Source organism: Callospermophilus lateralis, chromosome 18 (assembly GCF_048772815.1).
Source record: "Callospermophilus lateralis isolate mCalLat2 chromosome 18, mCalLat2.hap1, whole genome shotgun sequence".
NCBI classification, from domain to species: domain Eukaryota; kingdom Metazoa; phylum Chordata; class Mammalia; order Rodentia; family Sciuridae; genus Callospermophilus; species Callospermophilus lateralis.
Window position 1 is genome coordinate 12599804 of NC_135322.1, and position 20416 is coordinate 12620219.

The 20416-nt window shown below is 53.5% G+C and overlaps 1 protein-coding gene across 1 annotated transcript; it reads right to left on the reverse strand.

Annotated features, from left to right (window-relative positions):
- Positions 1 to 1657: 1657 nt before the first annotated feature.
- LOC143638140 (cell adhesion molecule CEACAM6-like) lies at positions 1658 to 14917 on the reverse strand. The gene is made up of 11 exons (XM_077105671.1): positions 14854 to 14917; positions 13619 to 13978; positions 9679 to 9957; positions 8920 to 9174; positions 7333 to 7608; positions 4695 to 4907; positions 3876 to 3996; positions 2898 to 2950; positions 2525 to 2556; positions 1980 to 2021; positions 1658 to 1723 (listed from the first exon to the last, which is right to left on the reverse strand). Exons 1-11 carry the CDS (start codon positions 14915 to 14917, stop codon positions 1658 to 1660), a joined length of 1761 nt encoding a protein of 586 aa, XP_076961786.1.
- Positions 14918 to 20416: the final 5499 nt, after the last annotated feature.

A 20416-nucleotide genomic window follows, 5' to 3' on the forward strand; every position in this document is an offset into this window, starting at 1 on the left:
CTGGAGCTGTCACTTCAGATTACAGGTGACCCAGTTCAGCTACCCATGTGCACTTTTTCAGTGAAAGAAGAAAAAAAAATGTCCTTGAGAAGTGTGGTGGACAGAGAGATGTCCCTACAGAGATGTCCCCATCCTCACCCACAGAATCAGAATGTGCCACATGGTAGAAGACACCTTACAGATGACATTAAGTGTCGTGAGATTGAGAGGTTCTTGTGGTCCATCTGGTGGGTCCAGGTGTCACAAGGTCCTTCCCTAGCAAGTGAGAGAGGGAGGCAGGACTGCAGAGGGGTGGGAGGGGTGGGGGGAGCAGAGCAGAGAGGATGTAGGGTGATGCTGGTGGCTTCAAAGGGGAGACAGACCCACAGGCCAGGGAAGCAGGCAGCAGCAAGAAGCTGGAAAAAGTGAGGAAACTGACTCCCGTGGAGCCTCCAGAAGAATGCAGCACATGGCCACCTTGGTGTCTGCTGTTGGAGCCACTGTGTGGGAGCCAGTCTGTACCAAGAGCACCAGGACACCAAGGCGAGAGCAGTCACCGTGTGTGATCTGATGCTGTGTTCATGCAGAGGAGCCTCACTAGAGCTGAGTCATGCTGGACACTCAAGGGTCTCTTCCTACTTCTCATCTCAGCACAGACCACTGTGAGGCATCAGGAAAGCATCCCTGAACTTTAGTACATAAACCGTTTATCTCCAGGAATGTAGTGGCCTGTTCCATGTGAACCCACGTGAGAGTGTCACCCTTGCAAGCCTTAGGGAATGAGATAGGGCAGTGCTCCAGGTATGTGCAGAAGCTGCGTTGGACATCCTGGGCCCAAGATCAGGGAGGAGACCCTCTGTCCCATCACCATGGAGCCTGGAGAGCCCCATGTGGGGAGCCCTGATCCCCTGCCCTGGGTGCTGGAGTGTGGAGAGGAGGCTGGTTCCAGAGAGACCAGGCAGGGCAGAGTGGAAGGTGATGGGAGGGCAGGGCTGGAGCCTCGGGCAGGGCCTGAGGCCCTTGTTCAGGTCTGAGTCTGGATCTGGCCCTGTCCTCTGATTATGCTGAGTGTCATCGTCCATGTCCCAGCAGAGGTGAAGATGTGCTGAGTACTGGGCTTTGGGCAGAGAAGTATTCAGTGGCCAGAGCTAGCCACCCTAGGTCCCTGGAGCGTGAGGGCCACTGAGTGCTCTGCTGGCTGCAGGGCCTTGGGACCCTCCCCCTTCCCTGTGGACAGACCCCACCTTTGCCCTGGCTCCACCTCCCAGCTCCTGTCTCCCAGGAAGAGAAACCCTGTGGGAACAACTTAGAGACCATGATTCCCCTGCGTGACACAGGAGAGAGCTGACCTGGAACCTGAGGGGAATGTCTGCCAAGAGACGTTCCCACAAGAACCAAATAGCGAAGGAGGGACAGGGGTCTTTATTCAGCGCCTTTCCAGGTGACAAGTAGTGGCCCTTCCCTCTCCCTGGAAGGCCCTGTCCTGGGCACAGGCAGCCTGGTTCTGGCCATTCAGAGCCCAGGGCAGCCTGTCGGTGTCTCTAGAATCCCCAGGGACCCCTCCTCCTCCAGGTTCCAGAGTCCATTAGGGCTCAGGCTCCTCCTCTGTCCCATCACCCAGCATCTGGGGTCTAGCAGGACCCTCCCTCAGCCCACATGGAGCATCCTGAGGTGGAAACTAAGAATCCACATCAGCCTTGTGGTCGACCCGGCAGTAGATGTCCAGGTCAGGGTTTAGTAATTCCTGAAAAAGAACAAAGAGGCCTCTGACCCTTCTGAACCAGGGGACCATGAACTCCTAGGCCCTGGCCCACCTGGGACTGCTCTGTCCCTGTGTCTGTCTGGGCTCAGAGGCTCCTATTCCCTGGCCCCCCCTCCCCTGCTCACCGCCCCCTGATCCCATTTTGGCTGCGGTTTCCTGGCAAGATCAGGAAGGTGTGGGGAGGGGCATCTCTTGGGTATGCCCTGGACTGTGGGCAAGGGTCATCACCCACACTCACCTGGTAGATGGGGACAGCAGCTCCGTGACCAGGGGGTGGGGCCTGGCAGGAAGGGAGATTGGAAATCAGGGTCAGCAAAGGGAGGATCATCAAGGCTGAGACTCCAGTGAGCAGGTGCTGGTGGTGCCTGGAAGGTTCTGGTCTCTGACAGGCCAGAGCTTGCTCCCTGTGTCTGCTTTAGCCCTTTCTTCTCAGGAGTTACCAGCTCTGGGTCCTGAGCACCAGCCTCCACTTCTGGACAGACACCCCAGTTTCTGTCCAGACTATGGTCCCCCATCATTAACCCAGGACCACTGATAGAAGCTCCCAGCACCCACTCTGCACCTGCTGGCCTCCAGAGCTCACTGAGACAGATGGTGGGAAGCAGAGTGGGCTAAGGCAGAGCGATGGTGGACCTGTCCCTGAGAGTGGCCAAGTTTCTGGACAGGGCCAGGCTAACCTTGTCTTGGAGCAACATGAGTGGGGGTGTCTGTGCTGTGTGGGGGTTGACAGTGCCCCTGAGCCTGCAGAGCTAGTCCCCTGTGTAGAGAGAGCTGGGGACTTACCAGGGAGGTGGAGCTCTCAGAGGGATCTTGGCCTGGGGACAGAGACAAGAGTTAGCAGAAGCGTGAGGAAGGCTGGGCCCTTGCTGCAGGAGGGGTTAGGGGTCCTCAGCTTTCAGAGTGTCAGGGGGACAGCATGTCCTGGGAGAGACCCTACAGCCCTTGTAGTGGCCCAAGGAGCCAAGGAACCTGAGGAGACCAGAAGCCACAGTCTGGGCTGGCTTGGCCAGGTGGGTCCCCTGTTGTGTTTGATGACAGGGATCCCTGAATCCCCAGTGTAAACATTCAACCCTGGACGTGTGCTTGTGGGCAAGGGTGGACACTGTGGGGCTGGCCTAGGGGCTCCCAGCCACCCTCAGGCTGAGGGGGCACTTACCGGGTCTTGATGCTGGGGTGCGGTGGTCTCTGAGGCCATGCTGGACACTGGCCCTAGGAAAGGTCAGGCTTATTCAGGAGGGTCATGGACTGGGGTCAGATAGGGGATGAGGAGGGCTCCCCATTTCAAGGAGGGTGTGACAGCTTCCTCTCCCCATCAGGTCTGTGTACAGGGGGCCCAGGGGAGGGGAGCAGAGGAAAGGCCTTAAGACACCACTGCTGCCCTGGGCCAAGGTGAAGGGCCCTCCCAGGTGCAGACCCAGGAGAACGTTGGCTGAGGGACCCGGAAAATGGACTGAGGATTGAGGAAGAACTAGAGCAGGAGAGTTTGACTGAGTAAAAGGGTCCAGTCCTGGGGACAGGGAAGCAGGGTCACCACGTAGGCAAGACGTTTGGGAACCACCTGCATCTTGAAAATCCCTGACCCCCATTGGTGATCCTGCTGTGGAGGACCCTTGCTCAGGCCAAGAGATGAGGTAATGTGACAGTGGCCTTTTGTGCTCTCAGCCCATGTGGCCAGGAGGCAAAGAACTTTCCAGGACACACTATCTGGCTGGGCCCTGGGATCCCACGTCACACATCAGGGGCCTTGGGTCACACAGGAGGTGTGGAGAGTGGACCACCTTCCTCTCCAGGCCCCAGCCCTGCCCTGAGTGACCTGGGACAGGACCCCTCATACACAGAGCTTCAGCCCTCTCTTGGTGTGGGGCAAATACTGCAGGAGGTGCCGTTTGGAACACTCGTCTAGGGAGGGACACCAGTGCTGTGGGGACAGGTCCTGGTGACCAATGTGCAGAGGAGGCAGCTGGTGAGCAATCAGCCCAGGGCCAGCAGCTGGTGAGGGACGGGGGGCGGCTGGGGTGAGGGGGGGGTCCTCGGGAAGTGGGGAGGTCGGAGTCAGGCCAGAGTCTGAGGACGGGTCTCCTTCCCTCAGGCCTGGGGTCACCTGGGGTGGGATCAGGTGGGGGAAGCCTGGTACCTTCCAGTTCTTGTGTGGAGCAGGAAACACCCCAGAGCAGCCACCAGAGCCACCCCGACCAGGACCCCAGTCACGATGCCAGCGACGGCCCCCACAGGGAGGCCTGGGGTCCTCTCTTCTGCTGAAAGAGAAGAGGAAGGGCTGAAGGTAGGGTCTTCAGGGGAACCAGCTGGGCCCTGCAGGGGGCCACACAGGGTGGAAGGAAATGGCACCACGTCCCAGTGCAGTTTGTCACGTCGTCACCATGTCCTCCTGACTCTCTGCTTCTGGCGATTTCTTCACGTTTGGTTTTGAAACCTGCATGTGCTCTAGCCTGACCCTCTCCACATGCAGCTGGGCCACATCCTGCTCATGCTCCTGTTAAGGTCTCTTCCTCTTCTGTTTTATTTTAAAATATTTTTTAGATGTTGAAGGACCTTTATTTTATTCATTTGTTTGTTTGATGCTGAGAATTGAACCCAGGTTCTCACACAGGCCAGGCAAGTGCTCTACCACTGAGCCCCACCCCACCCCTCTTCCTCTTTTCTTCCTTCCATCTCAGGACAGTGTCAGCAGGCAGCCCTCACAGACTGTCTAGCCCAGGCCCAGCCTTGGGTACAGATCAGAACCAAGGTGACATCAAGACACCTAATTTCTGGGTAGTCAACCACATTCTCTCCAAGCTCTGGCATCTACCCCATGATCATGGCTGGTGACATTTGTTGACCCTTTGTAGTGAAATATATGTCAGAAGCACTGTGTGGGACGGGGGCCCCTCAGAGATCACAGCCAGTCTGTAGCGGTCACTCCTGGTGGAACTGGCGGGGTTGGAGGCCTCACACTGATACTCCCCGGCATCCTCCTGTCTGACGGGGTCTATGCTCAGGGTCCTGTGGTCCAGGGACAGCTGCATCCTGTCTGTGAGCTGCAGAGTCTGGCTATTGAAGATCCAGATCCACGTGATGGAGATTCCAGGGTCACCTGAGAGGCAGGTCATGGCCACAGATTGTGGTTCAGTGTTGGTGGCTCTGAGGGAGGGCTGGGCCACAAGCCCTGTGGAAAAACAGCAGGGGGCTGACTGAGAGTGGGCCTGAGGCCTGGGGCCCTATCTGTCCTCAGAGACGTCTGCCTGTTCTCAGGGCCATCATGATGTAGGTGAGGTGGTCCAGAGGATGAGCTGGATGGTTGAGGCCATGGACAGTGGTTGAGGACCCAGAAATAAGATGCCCTTGTTATGATCTTGGATCTGAAATGGTTCAAGTCTGTTCTGGGGAAACTACAAAATATACTGCAATACGTTGACCTTGGACTACACAGCAACCTCCTCAGGTTCCTCTTCTGAAAATAGGAACTTGCTCAACTTCCCTCTGACCCTAGATGACCTCAGGGAGACCCCAGACTGGTCCCCTTGATGTATCTCTGGGATCCAGATGGGAACCTCCTCTCAGGCCCCAGGTCCAGCCACCTCATTATTAAGTGGGTTTTCCTGTGGACTCTTGGGTCTTATCTTCCAGAACTTCTGTGCTGGTCTTGGTGCATCTTGTGCTGCTCTAACAGAGCACCTGAGACTGGGTGGTGTGTAAAGAAAAGAGATCTCCTGCTCACTGTTCTGGAGCCAGGGAAGTGCAAGATCTGGGGGCCCCATGTGAAGAGGGCTGCTTGCTGCATCTTAACAGCAGGGGGCTCCCCATGGTGAGAGAGCATGTGGGAGAGGAGAAGCAGAAGAGGCCACACTAACCCCTTTTCAGAAAGCCACCTCTTCAGGACCTGGTTCACTTGTTCCTTTCATAGTGACCTACGTCCTTCCCTGAGGCCACACCTCAGATCCCTGGGAGTTCAGTGACCAGTACATGCTTTTGGAGGCACATTCACACCACAGCAGTGACTCTATAAAAGTTTGGTTTGTGATTTCTGGAACCTCTGCCATGCATGTTGGGGAAGGAGGGACTATCAGCCTGTCCACCTTGGACCCAGGCGGGATGTGCATGGAGTAGAGCAGTTCAGTGACCACTAGGGAGTGAGGACGCCTAGCCCAGTCCTGATGGCTTAGATGGTTGGATTCAGACGTAAAGGATTTCTCAGTTAACGCAGGATTGACACTCTGTCCTGGGCGGCTGTGAGGGGGACGGCTGGGCACTCTGTTGAGGGAGGATATTTGGTTGTAAAGTAAAACTTGGTTATTCTCCATTTGCTCCCACTCTCAGACCACACTGTCCCCTCCAGGCTGCCAGTGCCCTGAGCCAATGACTGGTCTCTGGTCCATAGATGCCTAATAGGCCCTCAGCATGCAGAGCACAGGGCTCTGGCTGCAGACTGACATGCATCACTGATCCGCCACCCATGGTCTGTGTGACCTGATTAGGCAACTGTGTTCCCTGTGCCTCAGTTTCCCTTTATTGGCTACACGGGAAGTGGTATCTGGTTCACCATGTTGTCTCTAAGTTAACCTTGAAATACTCACAGTAACTGACCTTGGTTTAGAGGAGCTGCCCCTAAAGAAAAAGGCCCTACTCTGCTCTGCCTCCCTGTGAGAGCGCCCTGGGCTGGTCCTGGGAGGACCAGGAGCTCCAGGAGCATCTCTTTCCTCTGTTCCTCCCCTTGGGGACATGGACCTTCCTGTGGAGCCTCATAGAGGTCCATCGGGGCACCTGATTGGCCTGAGGCACCTGTCCCTCTGTGCTCACCACACCTAGTCCTGGGGAAGAAGATGACCTGGAAAAGATACCCCTGAGCTTTCTGTCCCCCTTCATCAGCTCCAGGTCACTGAGAGTCTCCTGTTGGTGAGCTTCTCTTGTGTTCTGTTCCCATCAGGTTCCATGTGAAGCCTGTGTCCCTTGTAAGGGTTGTGTCCTCCCCAGGGGGCACCAGAAAGACTGTGCTCCCACCTCCCACCTTCCACCTTCTTTCAGGTAACTGTCCCCTCTTACCTGCCAGCAGGATCCCCTGCCAGGAGATGCCCCCTCTGCAGGGACAGGCTGAGGGGGTCTCTGCTGCTGCCCTGTCCCCCTCTGTGGAAGGAGCTTCAGCTGCAGACCTGAGGTGGTCCCTCCTCAGAGACCTTAGCCAGTGCTCAGGGCCCACAGTGAGTTGTGTAAGGTGCCCCACAAGATGGCCCTGACCCTCGGCAGAGTTTGGGTGTCATCGTTCAGACGACAATTTAAAGAAAGTGCTGCCCCTCCTTCTGACCTCAGATCACCCAGAGTGACCCCTGAGAGTCCCTGGACATCTCTATAGGATCTGTCCAGCAAGCTCATCCTCAGGTGGAACAATTTTTCCATTCACTCTTGTGCAACCTCTTTCTAGTACTTTCTGTGCCTCTAGAAGGTCAGGCTCTCAGCAGGATGTAGCTTTACATTCAGAGGCAAAGCGTATAGTTTTCATTAAATAATATTCTTTTCCCTGTGACTTTTAACCACTTTGTATACCACTGATAAAGAAATCCCCCCAGTAAGATGTAGGGGGCCAGAGGGTCACTCACCGATCACAGTCAGTGTGATGGGGTTGCTCTTTAGGGAAGAGATTGGGTTGGAGACCTGACACTGATACTCTGCTTCATCCATCTTTAGGACCAGGCTTATGGTCAGGATGCTGTTGTTTGGGGACAGCTGCATCCTGTCTGTGAGTGGCAGGGTCTTGTCATTGAAGAGCCACTGGATGGAGATTCCAGTGTCATTTGGGATGCAGGTCAGCTCCACAGTCTCCCCTTCTGCCACCGTGGTGTTGCTAGCTGTGAGGTGGGGCGGTGTCACTGGTCCTGTGGACAAAAAGGAGGGGACAACTGAGGTGGTCCTTCCTCAGAGACCTTAGCCAGTGCTCAGGGCCCACAGTGAGTTGTGTGAGGTGGCCCAGAAGATGGCCCTGACCCTCTGCGGAGTTTGGGTGTCATTGTTCAGGTGACAATGTAAGGAAAGGGCTGCCTCTCCTTCGACCTCAGATCACCCTGAGGGTCCCTGGACATCTCTATAAGATCTGTCCAGCAAGCTCATCCTCAGGTGGAACAATTTTTCCATGTACTCTCGAGCAACCTCTTTCTAGTACTTTCTGTGCCTCTAGAAGGTCAGGATCTCAGGCAGGAAGTAGCGTTACATTCAGAGACAAAGTGTATAGTTTTCATTAAATAATTTGTCAGGGAATTAAGATGGTCCAGCCCGTCTTCATGACCTTAGTGTCTGGAGAAATTACAATCTACAGGATTTGTCAGTTTGAAGAGGACTTTTATTTCCTGGCCTGTGGATTAAATATCACAGTGAAAGAAACCTGTGGGGATGAAGGTCACAGTGTTGACCAACCCCGGCACGCTTCTCCTCTCTGCAAACACATGCTCTTGGCACCGCCCTGCCTGGCCTCGCAGGGACTCTGCAGGTGAGGCTCCCGTCCCTCCAGGTGTGCATCTCTGCTACTCTCCGTGGTGCATGACATGGGCTTGTGTTCCCAACCCTATGCACCTGGGGACTTCAGAGCCAGGACACAACTCAGAAGCATCTGCCCCCAGGCTGGCTCTTTCCCTCCCCTGCTCCTGACTTGGGAGGCACCAACTGACCACATGATTGATCCAGATTCCAGAGGGGCCTCCCAGGCCTCTCTCCCACCCACCCCTCCCACCCCAGATGGAGTCGGAGCAGGACAGGAGCAGAGCTGCTCGTCCCCCATCTGAGGGGGCTTTGCTCCTGTCATTTGGGGGAAAAGAGGATGAACGTATTGCAAAGCCATGCAGGTTCCTTGATGCTCACGGAGGAGGTAAAAGAAAGCAGAGAGGTGACAGAAAGGGACAACTTAGTGACAGAAAGAAGGGACTTGACTTCAAGGACACTCCCCCTCTCTGGGAAGCTCCTTCCACTACCTGGGACTTTCTGGGTCTGGGTGAAGCCCCTCCCCACATTCCAGGCTGGACCCTAGATGGGTCATGAGAAGTCAGAGTAAGAGGAGAGTCTCTGGGATGGAGCGGGAGGCTCAGGCGAGGACAGGATTTGCTTGTGCCAGGCTAGGAAGTAACTTCTTCCACGTTGTTTCCAGAAAAATCAAGACTCCACCCAGCACTTGATACTGTGCTCCAGGGTCCACTTACCAGAGACGGTAATATTCTTGGTTTTGGTCCTATTGAGGTTAGTGACAGGGTTATGGGCGACACACACATAGGATCCGCTATTATTTGTAGAGAGGTTGAGGATTGAGAGCTCTGGTGTGGATTCCAGGGGCCTCCCATTGAAAGACCAAGAGTACTGAGCAGGCGGGTTAGAGTCTGCGTGGCAGGAGAGGTTGAGATTTGTCCCTGAACGGAAATGTGAGTCTGGGGGGTTTATGATGGGGGCATCCGGGCCATCTGGAGCAAACAGAATAAAGCCACATATAATGTCATCAGAGGGAAGGGGAAGTTCCTAGACTGTAGAAGTCCACAATATAACTACTGATCCATGTCACAACCTTTTTTTTTTTTTTAAAGTCACAACTAGGCTGGGGAGTATAGTGGTACAGCACCTGCCCAGCATGCATGAGGCCCTGGGTTCAAATCCCAGCACCATACATACTCACAGAAAGTCTCAACCAAACCCCCTTTGTTCACTGTAATTAGTCTGTGACATTCCCCTGCTTCTCTGTTCCAGGTGGCTTACTCCAGGCCTCCCCAGGGAACCACAAGCCCTCCCCTCCTATACACAGCCTAAGGCTGGGCCTGCCTGGATGTGCCTGGGGCAAGTGGCACAGCCAGTCCAGGTGCTCAGGAGAGAGGGTCTGTGTACTTGGACCTGAGAGAGACTAAGTGGCCCAGCCTCTGGCCCTGTGTGTTTGAGTTCACAGCCAGGGTAATGGAGGAATAGAGGTTACTCACAGGAAATATTCAGGGTGAGTGGGTCACTGTGGCTGGCTCTCACTGGGTTCTGGGTTTCACACTCATAGGGTCCTGTGTCATTCCTTGTGACATTGAATAAAGTGAGAGTCCTGTTGTTGTTGGACAGCTTCAGCCTGTCACCATCTAGGACCATCTGATTGTTTATCTTCCACAGGTAGGTCGCATAATTAATCTCAGGTTCACACGTTAATGCTAGAGAGTCCTCACCCTCCATGGGTTGGGAGTTGTTGATTATGATGTTGGGTTTGGGTAATTTCTCTGTGCAGACAACAAAGAGAGGATTGCCCTGTGGTACCTGTGATCCCTGCAAAGTTGTCTTTCCACCTGAGCTGGCCTCTCACCTCCCACCAACCTGAGTCCTGAAGAACCAGGCAGAGTGGGTATCCTGGGCAGATGCAGGAGGATCTGAGGGATCAGAGGGGGCCCCCTGGGCTGTGTCTGGGAGAAGCACAGAGTTTCTTACAGGTACACTTAATTGCAGAATTTGGTCCTGGACAGACCCAGGAGTGGGAGTTAGAAACCCCGTGTCTCTCCTGGTCTTCGCTGGCCCTGGCTGGCCTTGAGACACAGAGTCCCTCCAGCTGCATGGACTCCAGGGCTCGGCGCACGTGTGTGTCTTCTGAGCCTTTGGTTCTCAAGGCCATCCTAGAGGTGGGTCATGGTGGGACACCCCATTGTGCCTAAACCTCAAGAAAACCCCACAGCCTGATGTGAGAATGGGGTGTGTGAACAGAAATCCCACACTAGGAGACCAGGGGCATTCAGTTTGGTGGTCAGGCTGTTGCCACAAGGGGGACAGTTCTGCTCAGGTGTTTCCTGGTGACTGACAGGAGACAGTGGCACCTGAAAGGCAAAGCCTGAGTCCAAAGAATGCTCTAGGGTGAGGGGGACAGACAAGGTTTAGAGCAGAATCATGTTCCTGTCCTTGGTCTTTACATCCCTCTCCCCCTGCAGAGAGCAGGTGAGGCATGTGGAGTTGTCCTGAGAGACCAGTGGATGGTTCCTAACACATCAGCACTAAGAGGTGGAAGAGGGGACCAGGACCTTGCTGAAAATACGGCCCTCGTGGGCTTGTGTGTGGCAGACCTGGGGTAGAAACGGGGGATGTTAAAGTTTTCCCATATGGGAAAATAGTTTTAATACCCAGGATCTAAGACTCCTTTCTGAAAGAAATATTTCTCTAAGGAGCACAGTGTCTTAGACTGAGCTCTGAAGTCCTGAGGGGTCACATTATGACCCAAGGCAGATGCTAAAGTCAGTTTGAAACCAGCAGCCTCCTGAGTAAGGAGAGACCTGTGGGTCCTGGTGGAGGACTGAATGGTCAGAGGGGACATCTGAGGGTCTCTGTTATGTAAAATGAGGCACAACCCCAAACTCAGAGAAGTATTATTGATCATGTTAATCAATCTAGAAGTCTGTGTTCCCAGTTGCTATGGAGATCAGGGAAAGTGGGGAAGCACCTGACACAGGCCTGTGGAATGCCTTCTTCCTTTTCTTTTCACCCCAGGAATCAAAATGAGATCATCAATTGTTCCATATTGGAGCCTAGAGCCTAATGTAAGTGACCGTGGCTGGAGCATCACACCATGTGGGGACAGACCTCCCTTGTGGTGATGGTGTCCTCATGGGGACACAGGCACATATGGAATAGACAGCCCCTGAGACAGCACCGTTCAGTCCAGCTCCCCCTTGGGGAAGGTCCTGGGAGTCACTGGAGGAGCGTGAGCCCCACTTAGGGACCAGGATGGAGCCACCAGTCATCTGGGTGTAAGGAGCCTGGGACCTAGGGGCTTGCAGCCCTGTCCTGCCTCTGCCCCCCTCGCTGAGTCAGTGCAGAGAGTAGATGGGGGAGATGCTCAGGCCTGTGTCCTGGCCTATTTCACATGTCATTGTCATGGAAGGAAAGAGCCCTGGAAGGGACACAGTGGGGCCTCCTTCACAGTCGGTGCCATTGTCCCTGATGCAGCCTGACAGGGGCACCTGCCTCGACTGTTTCTGTGCCCTTTACTATGGCAAGAGGGGGCCTGACCCCAGGTGGACAGGACAGATGGCCATTAGTGCAGGAGGGAAGGGCATGGCTCATTGTGCAGGGCAGGGCCAGTCCTGCCTGAATGAGAAGGAGGGAGAGGACGGACAGGCAGGAGCAAGACAGCCAGAATCACCATGGCAGGGAGCAGTGGGGCTACAGTGACTTAAAGCCCCAGGTCCAAGAGCCTCATGGCTGCCTCAGAACTGACCCAGGGCCACCCTGAAGACCCTCCACAGCCCGGCTACCCCAAGGGCATCCTGTGATATGGCTCCTGGGTGGCCTCAGGAGAGGTGGTTGGTGGGATGGAGCAAGAGCCTCAGCCTCCAGGAGGGACAGGGAGCAGGTGGCAGAACCCCCTGGGATTGCACATGCAGGGTCCAGGCTCTGAAGAGGTTCAGGGTCATTCATTCATGATCCCTCCCCCCATTATCCCCAAACCATTGATAGTTGGCCACACACTGGGCCCTGTGCTGGTTGGAGGGTCCAGTGGGGAGTGAGAAAGTCCTGTCCCTTATGCTCCAGAGTGAGTGACACCCAACACACCAGGAAACACATGACCTCAAGTCCACCAAGGGAGCATGTGGACCAGCTGTGTGAATATTTTGTTGAGGAAGGTGATTTGGTTCCAGAGTAAAATTGATTATTCTCCATTTGCTCTCACTCCCAGACTACACTGTCCCCTCCAGGCTGCCAGTGCCTAGGACTAAATTACCTGAGCCAATGATTTGTCTCTGGTCCACAGATGCCTAATAGGCCTCCAGCATGCCAAGACAGGGCTCTGGCTGCACAGTGACATGCACCACTGACCTGTCACCCGTAGTCTGTATGGCCTGATTCAGCAACTATGTTCCCTGTGCCTCAGTTTCCCTTTCTGGATACATGGGAAGTGGTATCTGGTTTGTCATGTTGTCTTTAAATTAACCTTGAAAGGGGCTGGGGATGTGGCTCAAGTGGTAGCACGCTCGCCTGGCATGCGTGCAGCCCGGGTTCGATTCTCAGCACCACATACCAACAAAGATGTTGTGTCCGCCAAGAACTAAAAAATAAATATTAAAAAATTCTCTCTCTCTCTCTCTCTCCTCTCTCACTCTCTCTTTAAAAAAAAAATTAACCTTGAAATACAGTAAACTGACCTTGGATTAGAGGAGCTGCCCAAATGAACAAGCATCTGTTATTTGCCTCCCAGTGAGAGCGCCCTGGGCTGGTCCCGGGAGGACCAGCATCTCCAGGAGCATCTCTTTCCTCTGTTCCTCCCCTTGGGGACATGGACCTTCCTGTGGAGCCTCATAGAAGTCCATCAGGGCACCTGACTTGGCCTGAGGCACCTGTCCCTCTGTGCTCACCACACCTAGTCCCAGGAGAAGGAGATGCCCAGGTGCCCAGATGTGGCTCCTGGGACTGTGCCCTGGCTGGTGACCACCTCCAGGAGCTACCAGATCAGGTAGCCAGTAAATCATTGCTCCCCAGCAGCCCTCAACAGGAAGCCAAATTCCAACCCTGGCCACATGTCCTCAGGGTCTCCTGGAGCCAGGAGCCTAGAAAGGAGGTCTGGAGTAGGAGCTTCCTGGGCTGACCTTCTCTGTGAGAACTCCAGGGCCCTCAGTCCTGCAGGGTCTTTCCCAGGGCCATGCTCTTGGGAAGGACACAGGGGCTGGGCTGAGACTGCTCTGCCTGGGCCGAATCTCCCACCAGACCACCCTTCTCTCTGCCAGTGGATTCAGGCAGAGGACTCGGATCTTCTGAAGTCTGTCTGCACTGCGTGTGTCCTGCAGTAAGTGCTCCAACTCCACTGTGGGGACGTAATGCACAGGAGGAGGTAGGCAGACCCAGGTCTCAGGGTCCTGTGTGTGCAGTGGAGTTAACCCCTCCAACACCTGGAGTGTCACTCACCATGTACGCGGAACTCTCCAGTTGCTAATTCAACTCTAACATTGGTAGATAGAGTTTGCAGGGTGTAGAATCCTGTGTCACTCTGTGTCACATTCTGTATCAACAAGGATCCATTGGAGTATATTTTCTCTCTGTCACTGAATGCAGGCCCTGGGGTAGTCATCTGTGTGGATACCAGGTATGATATAATTTCATGGCTGTCTTCTGCTGTTTCTCCTTTGAACCAGTTGTAGCCTATGATATTCTGTGATGCATTGTGGACAAGGAGAAGAACGTCTGTCCCTTCAGCAGCATCGGAAGGCACTGGTTCAATAGTGAGCTGGGCCGTGGGGTGCGGGTTCCAGAAGGTTAACAGTGAGACTAGGAGGGAAGAGAGAGAAATCCATCAACACTGGGCCCTTTGTATTGGGTGGATAGATGGGGCCCAGGTCCTCAGCAGGAGTCCTCATTCCTCAGCCTTGGGGTGTGTAGTGTGTATGTGTGTCCCTCAGTCAAGGCCAGCAGCAGGACCTCCATTCCTTCAGGACCCCTGTACCTGTCATCCTCTCTTGGGAACACTTTTACCAGGTGTCTACAAGGCTGGCCCCTCAGTGCCCTCAGACCCCTACTCACACCCAGGGCACCTGGACACCCGCCTCCCCTGACCACCTCCTTACAGGCCCCAGGTCTTCCCTGTGGACATTTCCCTGCTCTCTGCCCTCCTAGATCTACACAGCACCTGGCCTCACCTGCAGATCTCCCTCTGGCCTGGCCTCCTGCCCTCTAGAGAGGAAGCTCCAGGAGGCAGAGACTAGTCTGACCCTTGTGGTAGCCCAGGGCCTGGACCAGGCTCAGCCTCCTGTGGATGAGTGAAGCAGGGTCCCCATCCTGAGGGTCCAGGTGTCTGTGTGCCAATGTCTGAGGCTGGTGGCTGCAGACAGTGTCCACTGCTCAAGTTGCCTTTCTATTTGGAGAGTGACCCTGACAGAGCTGTTAACACTGATTTTCAAAATATAATGTCCCCTGGTGAGTAACTTGGGGAAGGGAACCCCTGAGCTTTCTGTCCCCCTCATCAGCTCCAGGTCACTGAGAGTCTCCTGTTGGTGAGCTTCTGTCTTCTGTGTTCTGTTCCCATCGGGTTCCCAGTGAAGCCCTGTGTCCCCTGTGAGGGTCATGTCCTCCGGGAGGGGGGGGGGGGACACCAGCAGGACTGTGCTCTACCTCCCGCCCTCTTTCAGGGAACTGTCCCCTCTTACCTGCCAGCAGGATCCCCTGCCAGGGGATGCCCCCTCTGCAGGGACAGGCTGAGTGGGGCCGCATGGTCCCTGCTGCTGCTCTGTCCCCTCTGTCTAAGGAGCTTCACTGCAGACCTGCTGGGAAGCCCAGGTCCAGGCCAGTCAGCCCTGCTGCCCTGCTCCTCTCTGAGCTCAGCCTCCTCCCAGGGCAGGAGCACTTTCCTGGGTCACAGGGCTGGGGGCGGGGTCTCTGTTGAGGAACCTCTCTGTCCCCTCCCTCTCAGTCCTGCCTCCTGTCCCTTCTCCTTTCCCTGTTGGGTTTCACTACTGCATGCCACACCCTGAGGAGCAAGGCAGGTGGGGACGCTGTCCCCTGAGAGAACTGGCTCACCCAGCACTGGCCTCAGCTGTGACCTGGCCTCAGGGCTCTCAGCACCACCCAGGGAACCCCTGGGGTCCTCTCACCCTGACATATTTCCTTTATGATGAGAGTCCCAGGTTAGCCCTGTGTCTTCCCCATATTCTCAAATGCTCCAGGAAGGAGGATGTCCTCCCTGCAGGAAGGGGACAGAGAGAGCTCTGGGGTCAGGAAAGGGGCCCTCTGAGTGATGGCTGGTGAGGGGACCTGCTCTCTGTCCTGGTGTCTCCAGCTTGGCCTCTGAGTGGCTATCTCAGGACTTCACATCCTTTGTGTCCTAGGAGGGAGGACTGTGGTAGTGGAGGTAGGTGACCATGGGCTCCTTGTTCCTCAGGGAGAGATTTTAGGGAGACCCTCTCTCTCCAATTTTTGGCAGAGCTATGACTCAGGCCTGCCCATGCCTTCCTTGGGTGGCCTGTGTCCTCTACCTAGTGATTCTCCTGTGGTCACCCTGACTTTCCCCATGGGTGATGCCTGGGTGCAGGGCCTGCTCAGAGACCCCTGGCAGTGCAGGGTCCTCACAGGCCCAGGAAGGAGTAGGAGTGGGAGCCGAGCAGGTTTGTGGGAGGCACCCTGTAGTCTATTGGGGATGGAAATCAGACCACACTTCCACCTCCTGCCTCAAAGCCCAGTCCAAGTGTCAGAATCAATCTGCCAAGTGTTGACTGTGAGGGCCAATGTTGCCCCCTGGTGGTCATGAGGAGACCTGTGGCCAGTGTCAAGGACTCAAGCAGGGATGCTGTCCAGGATCCAAATGGTGAGAGCGGGCCCTAACCCTGGGCACAGCAGGTGCTGACAGGCTGTGTGGTGGTTCCTGTTCACCTTGGGTCCCAAGGCTGACTGACTCTGTCCAATTCAGGGTGAATATAGGGAATGACGAGAGCTGTCCTGGGGTCTCCTGCTCCAGAGTAGAGAGAACTGTGCACCAGGGGATGGGCAGTCTCAGGAAGGGCCATCTGTTCTTGAGCCTTCAAAGGAAGGGCCTTGGGAAGGGCTCTTGAAGCTTTAGGGTGGAAGCACTGGCTTTGTGAGCAGGCTCTGCAGTTGGCTGGTTTGTTTCTTGTGTTTAAATACTTGGATCTTAGTCTCAAATGTCCTGCGGGTTTGTCATGTGAGTATTTTGAAGACTATCCGGCCAGATGCATGACACAGCCTCTCATCCCAGCTATTCAGGAGGCTGAGGCAGGAGGAGCACTAGTTTGAGGCCAGCCCATGCAACTTAGTGAGACCTTGTCGCAAGATAAAAAAATGAAATGTAGTCCAGTGGCAGAGTGCCCAGGGGCCAATCCCTAGTTTCCTCACGCCTGTCCCCTACCTTACATACACACACACACACACACACACACACACACACACATACTATCTGAGCAGGGTGGGTGTACTTTACACATCTTTCCTAGAGACTTTTCATTGTGTAATGTTTATAACAAAAATGTGGTATATGAACCCTTTTAACTGTTCAAATACATGCCATGATTCCAGTCAAATATACAGTGACCACTACTATTTCCAGAATCTTTTTATCACCTGCACTAAAACTCTAAGCATTATGCAATTACATCTCAGGACCCCCAAGCCCCAGGTAAACTTCAATCTATTTCCTGTCTCTATGAATTTCCTATTCCAGATATTTCATATCAATGAAATTAAACAACCACGTACCATTTTGCCTTGTTTAATCACGTTTTCAGGTTTACTCAGGTTGTGGTGTGCATCAGAAGTTTATTTTTTTGTGGCTGATTAATACTTCAACATATTTATTCGTAAGCCATGTTTATTTATGTATTCCTCTGTTGATGGACACTTGGGTGGTTTCCACAGTCTGCCTATGGTTAAAAATGGTGTGGCAAGCCTTAGCCTGTGGGAAACTATTGGAGTCCCTGTTTCCATCCTCTGGGCCCATCCCCAGCTGTGGGAGTGCTGGGTAATGAGCTTCTGCCTGGCTCTGTTAGGAAGTGCTGAAGTCCTCGGGGCTCATAGTCCCTCAGGAATCTAGGAAGGTGTGGAGTGAGGTGTCATTGTGATTTTGGTTGTTTCCATAGTGACTGATGACACTGAGCATCTTGTCATGTACTTGTTGCCACTGCAACATCTCCGGGGATGTGGCTATCCAAACCCTTTGCCCTCCCCCTTCTCTTTCACTGCTGCGGATTGATCTGAGGGGTGCTGTAACTCTGAGTTACACCCCAAGCCTTTACATATATTTATATATTTTTGTTTTGGGACAGTTCCCCAGGCTGGCTTCAAACTTGCCAATCTCAAGTCTTAGATGCCTGGGGTTACAGACACCCAGGACTGTGCCCAGCTCTTTGGCCTCTTTTAAACATAGGTTATTCTTTGGTTGCACATTTGTACCTGTTCTTTATTCATCCTAGCATGAAACCCATATCCCATGTATGATTTGCAAATATTTTCTTCCATTCTGTCACTTCAGTTTTGTTTTTTTTTAACTCATCCACTCATTATTTTATTAGTGATTTTGTTAAAAGCCTATGGATCGGGCTGGGGATGTGGCTCAAGCGGTGGCATGCTTGCCTGGTGTGCGTGCGGCCGGGTTCGATCCTCAGTATCACATACAAACAAAGATGTTGTGTCTGCCGAAAACTAAAAAATAAATATTAAATTCTCTCTCTCTCTCTCTCTTAAAAAAAAAGCCTATGGATCAATATTCATTTACAAAAACCTGTTCAGTCTTTTATGGTAAATACTTTATGGTTTTAAATATTAAATTCATTGTCATATTTGAATGTCTTTACAAGTGAGGATCCATTGCCCTCTGCCTCCTGCTTCCTGGGAGGTGCTGTTGAGGTGGGTCTGTTCAGGATTCTACTCCCCCTTCTCGGCCTCTCCCTCTCTCTCTTTCCAGAAGCAGAGGATTTTGTGTCCTGGGCATTTTTCTTTCTCTCCCAACAGCTCAGAGGACTGGGGCAGCTTATCTTCCTGCAGTTGTTCTTCTCTGTGCAGAGTTTCTGCTAAACCTGCTTTTCTTGGAGTTGCTGCTACTCTGTCCCTCGAGCACATGGACAAGCTGGTTACTGTCACTAAAGTAGTTGTGTTGGTAGAGTTTGTGCAAAACCTTTAGAGTTCTGAATACTAAGCCTGAGAGGAGCTCCAGCCACTTCTTTACCTTCAAAGACAGATTCTGATCCCATTTTGTTACAAAATCATGATGTGGATTGCCCTGTCAAACATGAAAGAGGACATTCTGATCCACTCATGGCATTCTAGGAATGGGGACAATGTCAGAGTTAGTTTTCCTGTGCCATCAGTTTTGTCCATGGAAGTCCTTCCCCATGTCTTTTTGCTGGCACCCATCTGAGGATACCCAGCTACATCTCCCCTACATACAGTGAGGCAGCTGCTCCCACAGCTGGATGTGGCCCAAGGAGCTCACTGGGCCAGGCAGTGCCCAACAGCCCTGAGCATAGGTGGCTGCTTTCCAATGGGGGTTCAGCTTCCAGAAGTTCCCAGTACCTGAGAGCAGAGTCAGAGGCAAAGAAGGAAGGACTCCAGGGAGAACTGGAATTGTAGAAAAGAAAAAAAAAAAGAGTCTGAAACTTTTCACGTCTAACTCCTCAGCCACCAGCCAGGGCTCCTGTGGACATGGGATATCCCAGGCTCAAGGACAGCACTGGGAAGTGCCCAGATGCAGTGGGTGGCACTGTTGGCCCTGGAGGATGTTAGGAGCTGCTTTTAGTAATGTAACAAATTCAAGGAGGAGAAATATTATAATTTCCACCAGAACACAATGCTGGAGATGGTGCATGAGCAGAAGGGCCTCCTTTTCAACACCTAAAAAATGAGCAGAACACACTTGTATGGAAAATAGTACCAGTAATTGTGATGCGTGTTCTGTTCTTCTAGAAGCCTGTGAATGCCACATTTTGCAATTTCTCTCTTAAGGAGCTGGGAGAGCTGTCCACACAATGTGGACTTAAGTGGACTGTGCTGTCCATGTAACTGCCTTACATTCGTGTGGCTCATCCTCTCTGCACAGCAACGAGATGCTCTGTATCTCTGTCCACTGGTCACCCTGCACACAGCGGGAGGAGGCTCATGCTCCCCCTAAGTGCTGGAAAGTGTCTTGGTTCCTCTTCATCCCGCCATTCAGATTGGTCCAAATTCTGCTGGTCACAGTGTTGGGACCCCAGGTGGAGGTCTGTTCAGGGTGATGTGAAGAAAACCATCTCTGAGAACATGTCCCTCCACATCACCTGCAGAGGGCATTTTGGACCTGTGATGATGTCAAGATAAGTGAAAGGAGCAGAGGTCAGGGATAAGGACACTGAATCCAAGAGTGGACAACAGAATTGCCAGAGACTGAGAGGTGGTGGGAAAACAGTGAGGACCCTAAAAGCTCCCTGTCACCTGCCCCCTGAAGAAAAATCAGTGAAGGCCCCTGTGGCTCTGAATGCACCAGAGTTGGGGCAGCAGAGTGCTGCAGGCCCAGGGGCTGGTGAGACCCCAGCTCTGTCCAGCCACTTGGTCTGTGTGGGGCTGAGTCAACTTAATGAATGATCCACAGCCTACAACTTGGAACATGAAGAGAAATTCCTGTGCTGTTCTTTCCTCTTACTAAGACCTTTCTTCCTAACTTAGAGCCGACTTTGTCTACTTTGTTTAGAAGCCTCCTGAGGTGGTGAGAGTGGCCCAGGGACTGTCCAGGGTGCTGGGTGTGGGCTCAGATCACAGGCTTCCTCTTCCCAGTGTGACAGAGCTCCCTGAATCCACGATGTCATGGACCCAGCAGGTGTCACTGATGTGTGGCTACAGACCCTTGGAAGCCCACAGTGCTGTGGAGGTTCAGGATGCCATGCGGCCATCATCTTGAAACATATCTTCTTCAGGGACAAGTGATTGACTTGTGACCAGAACCAGTCAGTCTCTGCCCTTTTACACTCAGTTCTTCTACCAAAATGCAGTGGATTTCATCTGTGGAGTTGTTTACTGCAGGTTTGTGTAGACCAGTGAGTCTCAGCCAGGGACCATGTTGCCATCCAGGGGACATCTGGCAGCATCTGGAGACACTTCTGATTGTCAGAGCTTGGGGGAGGGGGTCCTACTGGACTTAGTAAGTGGAATCCCAGATGGTGCTCAACACCCCACAGCACACAGCCCCCCAAGGATGACCAGCCCCAGTGTCAGTGGAGTGGAGAGGGGAGCCCT

What these genes read in the sequence shown, in the direction of transcription:
- LOC143638140 (XM_077105671.1), bottom strand. Translation starts at nt 14,917, where the DNA reads ATGCGGCCCCACTCAGCCTGTCCCTGCAGAGGGGGCATCCCCTGGCAG. An exon ending in TGGAGAGTTCCGCGTACATG is followed by an intron (nt 9,958 to 13,618) that starts GTGAGTGACACT and finishes TTGTCTGCACAG; the next exon opens with AGAAATTACCCAAACCCAAC. An exon ending in CACCCCAGCATCAAGACCCG is followed by an intron (nt 2,557 to 2,897) that starts GTAAGTGCCCCC and finishes CTCTGTCCCCAG; the next exon opens with GCCAAGATCCCTCTGAGAGC.